This window comes from Chenopodium album, chromosome 2, assembly GCF_948465745.1.
Source record: "Chenopodium album chromosome 2, dcCheAlbu1.1, whole genome shotgun sequence".
NCBI lineage: Eukaryota > Viridiplantae > Streptophyta > Magnoliopsida > Caryophyllales > Amaranthaceae > Chenopodium > Chenopodium album.
The window spans coordinates 82,665,296-82,679,843 of NC_137835.1; the positions used below are offsets into that span (position 1 = coordinate 82,665,296).

The following is a 14,548-nucleotide window of genomic DNA, read 5'->3' on the forward strand; positions in this document are numbered from 1 at the left end:
GATAAGAGAAGAGAATTGTACAAACACAAAACACGGTACATATATTAGAGGATTAAAAGGTCTCGTTATACATGAAACTGAAAGAGGCTAAAACACTAAGCTTGATCCTTTTTTTTTTTTTTTTTTTTTTTTTCCTTCACCTTACATTATCTCAGTTTTTTCCCACCTAATACTAAGATTAAACGTACAGTACCTGACATCTTAGAAAAAGGGTTAAAAACTTAGTAGTTAAAATCAGACGTTCACGACAGTCACCAAATTAGCATCAGTACTGATAAGGAGGGGCCTGGTACTGGTACCCATTGGCGTAGTAATTTCCATGGCCAGGAGGAAAGCCATAAGCTGGGGCACCCAAGACAGGAGGAGGGCAGTGATTATCAGTAGGTCCGGCAGTGTAAACGTAGGGTCTGTTGTCAAACACGTACTGGGGAGGAGGGTACCTGTCAGTCAGCCTAGCAGCATACGGAGAAGTGTTGGCAGCAAGGTTAGTGACGCGGGGTGCAAACCCCACGTTGGTAGCACGGGGCCTCTTGGATTGAGGTTTAGTAACTTCTGTTGCTCGTTTCTTATCTGCTTTTGCCTTCTCGAGCTGGAGTACGCGTTTTGCCAGAGTCTCCATAGGAAACTGTTCTTCAAGCTTGTGCTCTTCCACACATTTCAGGACAGCCTTCAAGGCACTGAGCTCTCGTTCATTCACATCGTTGTTCTGAAAAGAATAATACAACTATAAGTTAAGAGAGAAAATTGAGTTCAATGTTTGCAGCATAAGATGTATTACTACCAAGTTTTATTATCATACACCCAAGTGTCTGAAGGAGTATGAGCAAGTGCGGGGGCAGCTGGACATGCACAATCATAAGCAGAATATGTACAAGACTATCAAGAGCATCTATGGAATATCCAATTTCAACTAATATGCATCAAAAATTGAAGTTATAGCAGATTACACATGCTTTCAGCCCTTTCACACACGTAGTAAACCAATTTGTAGTTATATATGTTACAAAAATTTATTCAATCCACATAGTAAATACATCATGGCCTCAGAGTCACAGGGTTTTAGGGCAATCTTTAGGCCACATAGGAGTAATATAAAGTGAAAAGGAAGAACATAACCATAAACTAAGCAAAGAAATAAGCAACAGAATGAGAAGGAAACCTGTGCATTGGGAGAAGACGGTGATGCATTTCCAGGCTTAACTGGAGAAAGAGCTTTTTTCGCTTCCTTTAAATAGTTTTGCAGCAGAGGAACGGGGGGAAATTGTTCAGTCAGCTCAAATTGAGAGGCCAAATTAACAGCATCAATTTGTCTGCCACTATTAATCAGCACTTCAATTACACCTGCAGATTCCAGCTTGAAGTCAACAACCAGAACACATAAATGCAAAGCCATGGCTTTACTTGTTGATATGCAGTGTTAATCAAGAGATGATGCAGAATATGCAAGTTATCAACAAGCTTCCAATAAAAAACCAGGGAGCTAATATGCTCTCCCAACAAACAAATTAAAATGAACAGACACACCCACACACAAAATTCTATCCCTCTCCCAATAAGAATCAGTGAAAAACATCTAGCCTAAGAATGAGAAATGCCAGAATTTATAGGTAAAATTATGTCAACGGGAGATGGAACATTTGAAGTAATTAGGTTAGTTTTACTTCTCAACTTAAAATGTCCACTGATAAGTACCACAACCAGACACCCCACCTATGCAGTTAAGCCTATCCCTGTTTGGGGAAAGGCTTGATTAAAAAAGAAGTGTGTCAATGTAAAGGGGGTCCAGAACAGCAGTTCATAAAAGCCTCCCTGAATATTTCATACCACTCCAAGACTTTGGCTTGTACATAATAATACACAAATCTGACCTGGCATTTTGTCAGATAACCCAAGTGAGCGGCAGAGATCAGCAGCTTGGCGACGACGTGACACCAAAGGCACTAGTTTGGTTAGTTCTTCTGTGTCAAAATCAGATGCAATATAGAAAGTAGCCATAAGTTGTAAAAATGCATGAGCCTCCAAGGAGTTTCCACTTCCAGCTTCCATGTCAAGTTCATTAAGCTTTGGCTTCCATGCCTCAGCAATAGCCTTTGCTCGTGCCTTAACATCTGCAGAGACTATTTCAGAAACAGAGGTTGCATCCAGACTCGCAAACAAAATGCTAAGACACTCCATCAACATGATGCAGGTGCGGCGAAGACCCAAAAGACTGGAATCCTTTTTTGCATCCAAGTTTGTCACATCACCACGGTAGAAGTTATTCAGCGAATCAAGAACCAAACAGGCAGGGTCAGCAGCAGCATTCAAAGCTTGTGGTAGTTCCTCCCGCATTGATGCAAGGTTCTTGCGGTTGTCAGATATAAAATTATGAAGACCCTCAGCATCCATCTCTTCACATAGTTTGACGAGCTCAGGGTATGATGTCACCTCCCCGTTTCCATTATCAGCTGACTGCACTTCTGGACTTCCATCTTCAGCGGTTCCACTAGTATATTCAGAAGTAATTTCAGATATCATAGAGTTAGTTGGTGTGTCCTCCATGGTTCCACCCTGGCTCTCACTGGTGGCTTCAGAATATTCTTCACATGATACCCTCCACTGCTTCTCTTTAGCATTAACAATAGCAAAAACAGCAGCATCCCTCTTTTCCTGAAGCCTCTCTAAAGAAGCCTGCTCTTTGGCCACAACTGCTGCTTTACGCTTCTCTAGAATCTCTTGTGCTTCCACTGTCTTGTTTTCATATTCCTTTTCCTGATCTTCCAACTCATGAAAACGCCTCTTAAGTGATTTTTCCAAACCATGGAAATGGGCCTCCAGCTCTTTCCATTTCAAATTGAGGGAAACAGCCCTGTGACTTTCAAGCTCAGCAAATGATTTCTGAAGTTGCTGTATCTTGGAGGTTGCAGAGTCTATGAGCACGCCAACAGATTGAGTATCCTCCATCAAAAATACCGCTGGAAAAGGGAGCAGCAATCAACAGATTAATATTAATAAGGGAAGGCAAAGAAGATTAGATACATAGGCACACAGTTTTGACAAGCAGTGTCATAATATGCAGCAGATAAAATTAGGAAAATATATATGTAGTATATATACTTCCTCAGTTCCTTTTTTTTTTTTACTTGCAACAGTTTCCATTTCACGCTTGCCAATACATTAAGTCAATCACTTATCAAAAACATAAGCCATATGAGGCACGAGGAACAGCCAATAGGCACCAGGTCACTTATCAAAAACCATTTACTAACACATAAGCATTTAAAATGCTGAGTTCCTTGCCCACACAAAATCACAAAACCAACATGACAGATAAGGGAAGTAATATGATCATCGATAACAGTAAAAGCGGTAACAATAGAAACAGATTTCACATACACAAGGAAGAAAATAAGCGCATAGAAACATCACCAAGGTTATTTAAAATGAGCAAATACAACACACATCTAAATTCTAAACTAACAAATTCGAGGATCTAGTTACCTTAAGCGTATAATCTAAGTCGTAGCCTGGAGGTATAATAACCTCACCACCACACATACATACACGCTAATTGAAAAAACAATTATAGGCAAACTAGGAATATCAAACATACAATCACAACAACAAATCAAAATCCAAAAAAGGCACATTATAAAGTGGTAAATGAATGAAATGAGTAAAAGAAGCTTACTAGTGACTACAATACCAGCGGCTTCAACTTCTTCAGGCACCAACTAGATCTACCATAAACCTAGAAAAATTAAATGAAGAACAAACTAAAACACCGAAAAATCGAACATATCTCAATTACAACAGCTCAACCGGAGATAAATTACCAGAAATTTCAGAAACTAAAGCGAAAAAGGAAACGAACGATTACTTAGATCTACAACACAATAGCAAAAAGCATTAAGCTACACCAAGCTCAAACAATTAATTCCTCAAAAATCAACAGAAATCACATCATTTAGCATCAAATTAACTCAAATTTTCATCAATTTCCAGCTAATTAACTGTAAAACTTCAACAACAATAGCTCAAACAAAAATTCCTCAGAAATTGACAATAATTACAACAAAATCGTTCAATTCCTGATCAAATTCCAGCAAAATTAGGTCAAAAAATCAGAAATTAACATGATCTAAACAAAAAAAAACTGAAGATGAATTAAAAGCAAAATTAATAAAATAAAAAAAGGCGAGAAACGTACCAAAACGAAGAAAGTAGGAGAGAGAAAAACATGAGGAGATAGATAGATGGATAGTAGTAGTGCGGCGGAAAATAGGTTTGATAAATAATTCAGTCAGTCCATAGTATATGTATCTGGATAGTAGAGTGCGCAATCCAATCCCTAGAGAGAGAAAGAAGAGAGAGAAAGAGAAAGAGGAAAGTGAGAGAGAGAAAAACCAAAGAAAGCTTTATCTTTCTCACTCAACAACTTTCTCTCTCCTCCAGTTGCCTACCCTCCGACACAGGAATTTCTGCTTTTTTTTTTGCCAGTCTAGCGGGAATTTAAAATTAATAATAATTTATAAATTGTGTAAGTTTAATAATAATAATAATATAATAATAGAGGAAGAAAATGACGGGGTTTTGAGAAATGAAATCCCGTTGTAAGAAATCCTCGTATTACGGTGCACATTCTTCTATTCTATTCTTTCTATCTGGAACATTCAGAGACTTGTCTTAATTAGAGAGCACAAACTAGAGAGAGAATGAGAGATGAATCAAACAAAGATTTTCTGTATTTTGGCGCCGCGTAATTTCAAATTCCCACCTTAATGCTTCTATCACTGTTGCCATTAATTCTCGTTACTTCTTAAGCTTTTTTTTGTTGTCGTATTCTTAATCTATGGTCCTGTATTTTCTTCATTATTTTCACTTATACTTACTTCTATATTGACTATGATGTATATAAAGAATAAAGTTTACATAAGTTTGTAAAAAGGTTGATAAGCTCATACAGTCATATAATAAAAGTTTGAAAAGAAATAAGAAAGTAAGGGGTTTTGTGAGGATCATTCGTTAATAGAATATTATTAAAAAAAAAAATAAAGAGAAGTTGTTAATAAAAACGAAAACGCTTATTTATGTAAACATAGACATAAAAGAAAAACATTTCCTTTTATTTAATCACGAAGGGAGTATACAATACGTACTTGGTATAATAAAAATCTAGACAATAAGTATTTCGTATAAATTTCCTCTGCTTCATTTAATTGCAATATTATGATTTTGACATAGGGCCTGTTCATATTTACTGAACTTAGCTGAACTGAACTGAACTGATTGGAGCTGAACTGAACTGAACTAAACTGAACTGAAAAATTAAAATGCATAAAAATATATGAAAATGTTTATGAAAATTAACAACTGAGCTGAACTGAACTGATTGGAGCTGAATTGAATTGAACTGAACTGATTGGAGCTGAACTGAAAATAAGTAAATATGAACAGGCCCATAATTAAGCATACTCTTTCGTATTAGTATCAATAATCATCAATCAATAACTTAATACTAAAAGCGAAACCAGTGATGATACATGTCATGCACTGGTTAAAAATTTTCCCTCCACTCTTTCTCTTTCCTTATGAAAAATATTTATAGCCTATAATATTTAATTTCCATTTTAGCGATTATATTTTTGTCATTATACAGTAAAATTTTACATACATCAATTGAACTTTTAATTTTGTCAGTACATAACTATAACCATTAATATTTTGAAATATCATTGAGTAAAAATGTAAAAAAAATTGAATAAAGTATTTAAAAATATAAACCGCATTAATATTTTGAAATATCAATGAGTAAATGTGAAAAAATTGAACAAAGTATTTAAAAATATCGACCAAGACAATTCTAACAAACTCCCATTCAATTAAGGCAATTTAGCATCTAAAGTCATACACTAAACTCGCATCAGTCCAAAGGTCTGTACTACAAGTGTATGCTACGGATTACTGTACTGTCCTGTACTAAATAGAAGTAACACTGTATTTTGATTCCTAGCTGTAATATCACCTTGTGTCTTGTGTCAGAAAATCACAAATGGGTTAATTTATGAGGCTATGCCAAATATGTCCGAATAGCAGCTAGCTTCGTGTATGCAATCATTACTAGATTTACTACTTCGTATTTTACCAAGTACTACGTATTTTTTTACAGAGTATTCTACTCATTTTTAATTTTTTAAATATTTGTTCCAGTTTTCTTTTTCGAGCGGTTTTAAATTTTAGCTCCAACCTCGATGTTGTAAGATGTAATCTTTCCCATTAAACCAAACTTAACTTAATTCATGTATGTATGCCATCATTAGCTATGAAAATTTGAATAACATAAGTAGCTTCGTATTATTTGGTTATTCAATATCCTCTTAATTTTCGTTTAAGGTTATGTGTTCATCTGTTTTGCTATAATTTTATATTTATTTTTAACTTAGGGCATGTTCTGATTAACTATACTAAGGTGAACTGAACTTATTGAAACTGAACTAAACTAAATATTTTATAAGAGAAGGAAATTAGGAACTGAACTGAAAATAAGCTGAAGAGAATAGATCCTTAAACTTTTTTTTTACTCTAATTTTATTAAAAATATATATTGTATATGAAATGTTATTATTAGATTTGTATTTATATACACTTCATATAAATGAAAATTTTCACTTTTTTAAAATCACAAAATTAAAGATGTTTAGCAATAATATAAGTAAACACAAACATTAAATTATACTCTAATCTGATTTGGTTTCACTTTGACAATTGATAAATTGTTGTTAATTTGGAAATTTATGTGAAGTTCATCCATCATTCTGATATATATGAATAATACTACTCCCTCCGTCCCATAATACATGAGACGGGTGACTTTTTTTCACTATTCATGCATTAGGTTTGACTACAATTTTTTACTTACATAATAAAAATATATCTTATCATAAAAAGTGTTGTTAGATAGGTTTTAATATAAAGTTTCATAATATAATTTTAAAAATAATTTTTATTAATATTTAATTATATAAAAATAGAGTCAAACTAATGCATTGATATGTGTGCAATAATTGATTGTGTCATGTATTATGGGACAAGGGAATATATGTCAATTGGAGTTTGACGACTCTAGTGCTTCGTCTCTTTTTTTAACAAAACATGTTATGTAAACCGTATATGAATAATTATCATTATTCTTATTACCCTTTTTTTTCCGATTGTAATAAACTATTTCTTTCAAGGGAGACATTATTATAACCTAAGAAATAAAAAACTAAAAAGAAATAAAGATTGGGAGTGGGGAATTCTACCAATGAAAGCCCTTTCAAAATAACAAAGAAGGCTAAAGTTTAGGATAGAGAAAAGAGAGAAGAGGCTAAGGTTTTTAAAGATTCTAAACCATTATCATTCTTATTAATTAAGACAAAGTATTTGGTGAGTATATTTTATCATAAGTCCATTCAACCAAAAGCTGTTATATATGTCCAATAATAACTTGTATGTATGAAAATTTTAAAAACCTATATAAAATGTTTGATAAATAGATATTATATTTTACGAATAAATTTAAAATGAATGAACATAATCATGTGAACAATGCCCCTTGTTGCTAACATTAAAAATAAAATAAAATAAAATAAAAAAAAAAAAAGCCTCCGCTCTCCCCAATCACAAGGGCACAAGGCCAACCCTTACCGTGTGCAGCCAGTGGCACAAATTTAGTTGGGGCCTCAAGTGTTAAAATGAGTTAAGTATAATGTTGGGTACTAACATTTTAATTTTTTCACCTTTTGAGTACTCCCACTTTTTTTTTTTTTTTTTTTTCACTTTTTGGGTACTCTAGTTAAGTTTCCGACCAATTAACTCAACATAAACTCACCGGAGAAAAAGTCAGTCCCCTCTTTCAATTATTTGGCAAAAAAAGTTAGTCCCCTCCATGAAAAACGTTAGAAATAAGTGAGTACCTTGATTAATATGATCATATAAATGTATTCCAAATTTTTTTAAACAAAAATACTAAATTCCCAAAAATTGATGAGGCTGCTTCAAATATACAACTAGCCGTTGAATTTAAAAATAAAACAAAAAAAATTGTAATACCCCGTATTTTCATACGTATTTTATAATTAATTAATTAAGAATTATTTTATAAAAAGGGTATTTTAGTAATTTCATTATTTGGGGCCAAAATAATATTTGAATTTTAGCGCCAAATATAAGTATTTAATCATTTGAATAATTAATTATTTTTGGATTTCTAAATTAATAATATAGGTTTAATTATCTTTTTAAGGTCGGTCCATATTTTACTAACTATTTCAAGAGAAATATTTAATATACATTATGTATTTAACTAATTTTGATATTATCTAAAATATTTATTTATTCAATTATTGTATTATTATTGATTGTTATCACTTTAGTTTGTTAATTATTATATTTTAAATTATCCTCTAATTTTCTTCTTCATTATCTCATTTTGTTCCTATCTTTCTTCTCCCAACCATATGTATATCCATTTAAATTTTCTTATCTTTTAACCCAACTATTAATCTAGACTTAATTTGATTCAAGTACCTTAACAACCCCAAAAACTTATCACATTTTCTAGTAATCATATCACACCTTAAACTCTATCCTTTCTACATCCTAGCCTATAAATACCCCTTCATACCTCTCACATTCTTCACACCAATTCTCTTCTTTTCTTCTCCTCAATTTTACACAAATCATCCCGTTTATCTTTGAAGCCAATTTTCGGGCACTTCTGCTCAGTTTTTGGGGTATGAACGTTTCACAGAAAGTTGTTCCTATCGAAAAGTCCTTGAGGTTAGGCTCAAAAATCATCCAATTCCGAGCTATATCAAAGGAGTTATAGCCTCTGAAAGTTCTGTCTATTATTTTCTATGCAAATCCAATTCTTCTCTTTTCCTTGGTCTCTTATCTTTTCTTCTTCCCTTCTCTTATTCAATTATTATTATTTTTATTATGGGGGATTTATAAAAATTATTATGAGTAGTTTTAATTATATAAAATCATATTTTTATGATGTTTATGAGAAATTAATTAAAAGGTTCATGTACATATAGTTGGGGGTTTTTAATTATTTGTTAACCTTATATTGATTAAGGTTATATTTATTTGTAGGGTGTGTTCGACCAAGATTCTTGAGGTTCTTTTGGTGTGTATAGCTAAGCAAGGATCAAGGTACGTTAGGTGGCTAGATACCTTTGAAAGTGATTGGTTTGAATAACATGTTTTATTTGATTTGATTGGTGATTGAATTAAATTGATTTGAATTATGATTTTGAAATAAATCATGTTTGGAGGTATTGATAAAAGTATTTTGGTTTTTAAATCATGTTTTAAATGGTTTGAATTACTTATTGTGTTTAAATAATTTGATTTTTAAAAGGTTTGTTGAATTAAATAAAAGGTTTTTCAAGGAAGAGTTATTGATTTTGGAAAGCTATTAATATGAGATTTTATCCTCAAGTATTTATTTAAAATGTTTTGATTTTGAAAGTATGTGGACTCATCAAAAAGGAGTTTGAATTATATTGGATTTGTTGGATCTTAAAAGGATTTATTGAACCATTGAATTATTATTATTATTATTAATGCTTTATAAGCAGGTTGGTAATCCCACTATGCGGATTTGGTTTATTGATAAGGCCTTGGACTTTGTATGACCGGGTCTTTCCTCAAGAATAACCTTGTAATATAAGGAGACTAGCTTGGGGGGTGTGCACACTTGGGTGAGGAATTGGATTTAAAGAAATTGGTTCAAAAAGGAATTGGATTTTTAAAGGAATTGGTTTATCAATTATTTTGAATGTTGAATCATTGGAATTGGTTTTGAATCATGAGTTTTGGAATTAGTGGATTATTTATTGGAATCGATTTTAAAAGCATGTTTGCAAATAAATTGAGTTTACATTATCTTGCACTTATCGTACTTAGCATATTTTGTTAATCTGTATTTTCTATTTGTTTTGGTTCGCCCTGTTTACCGTAATGGTAAGCAGTGTTGACTATTTTCAGGTGGAGTCATGAATGAGCATATGGGAGTCCCGGGATTTGCTTCACCTAGTTTAGAAATGTTGGTCTTGTCTTTATTTAGAGTACTCATAACAATGTTACTATTTTCATAAGTATTAATAAAAGAAAGTTGAGTTTCCGCTGCAAGTTTTTGGTATTGAGTTAAGTATTTTGAGTAGCCTTGCGTAATCACGCGGCGGTAATACGCCCAAGTCTATCTCTACGGTATAATTATACGTATTATACTGGTATTTCCGTAGAGGGAGATTTAGGGGTGTTACAAAAATCATATTAGCAACATAAAGCAACAACAGGAAGCCATCAACAAGTCTTCATTCCTTCAAGTTTGTTCTCCAGTCTCTGCAAGGAAGTAGGAATGGCTAGTGTTACTAATTTTTGTAGATGTTCCAGACGGGTTGCTCGGAGAATTTCAAGAACAACCAAAAATCCTTTTAGGAGATTTCATACATGCCAAAATTACATGAAGCCTAATGGATGTGATTTTTGGGAGTGGATTGATGATGATTATGAATGGGAAGTGAAATACGAAATGATAAAACTGATGCAGAGCAATGACAGGCTACTTGAAATGGAAGAAATCAGGAAGAATCATATTTCATTTTATAGGATTGTAATCTTAACTCTACTTATGGTTATTGCTGTAATGTATATGTACAAGTGAATTAGGGATTGTTAAGAAAAAAAAACCTGGTTAAAACATGCGCACCGTTAGAAATACGAAAGAATTAATTTTGGACCACTGATTTAAGTCACTGGCAGCAGAATTTTCCGCTTCCCCATGGACACGTGTATTTACCCTAGAGGCCCCCATCCAATCATATGTTAGTCGCAATTAATAGGGTACTAACATTTTTTGCTGATTTTATTTCTTAACCCAAGGTACTAACTTTTTTAACCTAAGGTACTAACTTTATCACTGGACTGTACACTTGAGTACCCAAACGGTGAAAAAAAAAGTGGGAGTACCCAAAAGGTGAAAAATTGTAAATGTTAGTACCCAACATTATACTTAACTCTGTTAAAATAAATAAATAAAATATGTTGCATTAAATATACATACATACTAATTGTGGTCTAGTGGCTAATGATCTTAAGTGTATAGTTGGAGATAGTGAATCTAATCTCGCCATCAACCAAATTATACACTTCATTCCTGCATAGGGCCTCCAAAAAGGTTGGGACGGCCCTGCCCATGGGCGGATCTAGGGGGGTTTAATGAACCCCCAGATTTTTTTGAAAAAAAATTATAAGTTTTGATTTTTTTTTTTAAAAAAAAGAAAAAAAAAAAGGTTAAAAGAATTTTTTTTTGAAGTAAATAACCAAATAAGTAAGTCTGGCACATTGGTAAGGGAGTGACTAATAGAGTAGTGATGCTCCTTTTAGATCATGGGTTCGTGACCAGTTGCCCTCATTTATTCTTTTGGTTTTTTTTTTTTTTTTTTTTTTTTTTTGTTTCCTTTCGATTTCTTCCGTTGTTCTTCCTGAGTTTGTCAATAGTTGGGTCAGTAATTTTAGGAGTAGTATGTTGGTCCTTTTGTTAAGTTAGAGAGTCAAATGAATTTAGAAGTTAATGAGTTTATTTAGTGGGTTTAATAATGGCATTATACTTTCAGTTTTTTAGCTTATTATTTGTTGTTTGTTAGCCTACATATATGGCTCTTGTATTTGGTGAATTAAGCATGAAGAAATATTATTGAGTTCCTTATTTTACTTGCTTCATACTTATCTAATATTATTATTATTTTTATCCTTTCGTACGTATTAGTTTCAACAATCCTCTTATTCCTCTACTCCTCTTAATTCTTAAATCTTTATTTTTTGTAAATTAGTAATAATTAGATTAATTACTGATTTGTTTAATTAGTTTTGATATATTGTTGAATACTTGAATTGTTGACAAATTGAATTTTAGAAACTTAGAATTTAAAATTTTTACTCGGTCTTTTAATTGATAACTAGAAAAATTTTCCATTGTCAAATTTGTGTTTATTGGGGACTTGGAATTTTGTTTTATGAGTAATATTGATTTTTTGCAATAGAATTATAGATTTATCATTTATAGAAGTACTAGTGTATTAGCACGCTTTTAAAGTATAAAACTCGAAAAATGCTTTTGTAGGGTTTTTATTTTTAATTTTTTATTTTGTAACTGTTTAATCCATCCATTTGCAATAAAAAAAATTGAACTTATGTATTGAATATTTAATTAATATATGAGCATCGTTTGTTTTTTAAGATTCCGAACCCACAATTCGGAATTCCTAGATACGCCACTGACCCCGCCCAATCACTTTGGCCCACTATTAGTTCATACTCATAACAACAAACCTAAAAAATAAGCACCTCACGACCCTAGATCTCTTAAAGCATGTAATATCCATCATCCCATCACTATATTATCCCCTTCCCTTAATTTTAACTCGAAGGATGTACTCATTTTTTGTAATTTCGATTTAGCTCAAAGTTTGACTATGAAGTATGAAATATCACCAATATGGCAATATGCATGAATAGCCAATAAACATAGTTACGTAAAAATTTATGTGATACTATCTTGATGTATAGTTTTGAAAAAGTAAATTATTTTATAACCTTTTTTTTTTTTTTTTTTTTTTTTTTTTAACCCAAATTATTTTATAACCTTTAACTATTGCTAAAATGAAATTAAAAAAAATGACTAGCTCGTTTAAAGTGCAAGAAAGCAAATTGATAAATATTACTCCGTGTTTAAAAAATTAATTAAAAATACAAATTATTAAAATCTATATTTTTTTTTTTAAAAAAAATTGTTTAAAAATAACCCGTAAGTCGTCATACGGTAGCACCATGCCAATAAAGTCAATGAACGAGAAGAAAGGGACTGGAGTCACTGGACTATTCAAATGGTCAAAAAATACAGCAATTTGTAACTATTGACCAAGCCAAAGATCAGTAGACGAAGATTTTTGTGGACATTATTTCGCATTTCCTAGTAATTGTGTATAAAAAGCCTAAGAGGTACGGTCCATATCCATCATTCAAGCTTTCTCTTTTATTTGTTTTTTCCTCTCATATATATTTTGGTATACAAGTTATGTAATACTTCATAGTTAGTTCATACATAGGCTCAATTAAGTCACACGTTAAAAAGTCGAAGCGTGACACCATGGCACGAAAATTCTTTTTCAGCATCGTAATAACAACATTGATGCTGAGTACAACTATGAGCGAAAATACGGCACCAATTGACGAGGATGATGTACTTTGTTTGAAGTCCATTAAACACTCCCTTGAAGATCCACACAACTTCTTAAAATCTTGGGATTTTGATAATCCCAACATAAATTTACCAGGATTTATATGCAAATTTAACGGTATTATATGTTGGAATTCTATGGAAAATCGAGTTCTAGGCATGAACCTCTCTTATTTCGGCCTAAAGGGCAAATTCCCAAGTGAAATTTCCAAGTGTAGTGGGTTACAAAGTTTAAATCTCTCGCACAATCGGTTTTATGGGTCAATTCCTAGTAACATCTCTACTATGCTGCCATTTTTGGTCACTCTTAAGATGTCATCTAATCGATTTTCGGGTGAGATCCCGGCTAGTCTAGGAAATTGCTCCTATTTGAATGCGCTTGAGCTTGATCATAATAGATTTTCGGGTCGGATACCGGATGCTATTGGGGAGCTTCAAAGGGTTTCAAAGTTTAGTGTTGCTAATAATCTCTTGGTTGGACCTATTCCTCGTTTTGTTAATGGGAGGATGTTTAATGCAACAAGTTATGCTAATAATCTTGGGCTTTGTGGTTACCCTCTCAAGCCTTGCAAGCCTTAGTAGTATGAGTTTGATCGTAATTAGTTCAGGTTTTAATTTTTAAGTTTTTGATGGATGAAATCTTCTTCTTCTTTTTCCTTATCTTTGCATTCAATGCAGAATTTTTGCTCAATATGAGCGTATGGCTGCTCGAAAATAATTGGTATCAAAGCATGTTCATTTTAGGCTCTTACAATTCATGTATGTTTGAATAAATGTTAACCTAAATTATAAGGAGTACTTTAATGGATCCACATATTTCTTGCACAAATTTTATTTGGACTTATTAAATCTAAAATTTAATGGATACACATATTTCTTGCACCAAGTTTAAGAACTACTTTAATGGATACACATATTTCTTGCACGAATTTTACTTGGGTCGATTAATTTAATAATTAGTGGATGTAACATGATGTATTATTTCGCGTAAAGAACCATAAGCCGAGTTTGAATCACAATTTTTTTGATTTTTTTTTTTATATTAAAGGATTAGTAGCTCCATTTGACGTAGTGATGGCCTGATGGGTATTGACTATTAAGTCATATGTAATGTAGCTGATCATTTCCACATTTTTCAACATTTTAATTATTTTTTTTCAACAATTCAAATGTTACATGCATTTAGATATACCTAATATTGGGGCATTTGATTTTTATTTACTTATTTTAAAACCTTTGATTATATATAATTAATAATTATTAACAACTATATATAGC

At 32.2% G+C, this 14,548-nt stretch overlaps 1 protein-coding gene and 1 pseudogene across 3 annotated transcripts; one reads left to right on the forward strand and one right to left on the reverse strand.

The window, feature by feature from the left end:
- Positions 1–15: 15 nt before the first annotated feature.
- Positions 16–4,469, reverse strand: LOC145603709 (FRIGIDA-like protein 3). 3 transcript variants are annotated; one of them, XM_081659681.1, is made up of 5 exons: positions 4,190–4,469; positions 3,671–3,719; positions 1,869–2,954; positions 1,160–1,341; positions 16–706 (listed from the first exon to the last, which is right to left on the reverse strand). In XM_081659681.1, exons 3-5 carry the CDS (start codon positions 2,941–2,943, stop codon positions 266–268), a joined length of 1,698 nt encoding a protein of 565 aa, XP_081515807.1. In that variant the 5' UTR covers positions 2,944–2,954; positions 3,671–3,719; positions 4,190–4,469; the 3' UTR covers positions 16–265. The 3 variants fall into 3 exon arrangements, with proteins under 3 accessions (XP_081515807.1, XP_081515798.1, XP_081515814.1); XM_081659672.1 differs by having other exon boundaries at positions 3,671–3,730; XM_081659688.1 differs by lacking the exon at positions 3,671–3,719.
- Positions 4,470–13,237: 8,768 nt separating this feature from the next.
- Positions 13,238–13,849, forward strand: LOC145577813 (inactive LRR receptor-like serine/threonine-protein kinase BIR2 pseudogene; annotated as a pseudogene).
- The last annotated feature ends 699 nt before the right edge of the window (positions 13,850–14,548 follow it).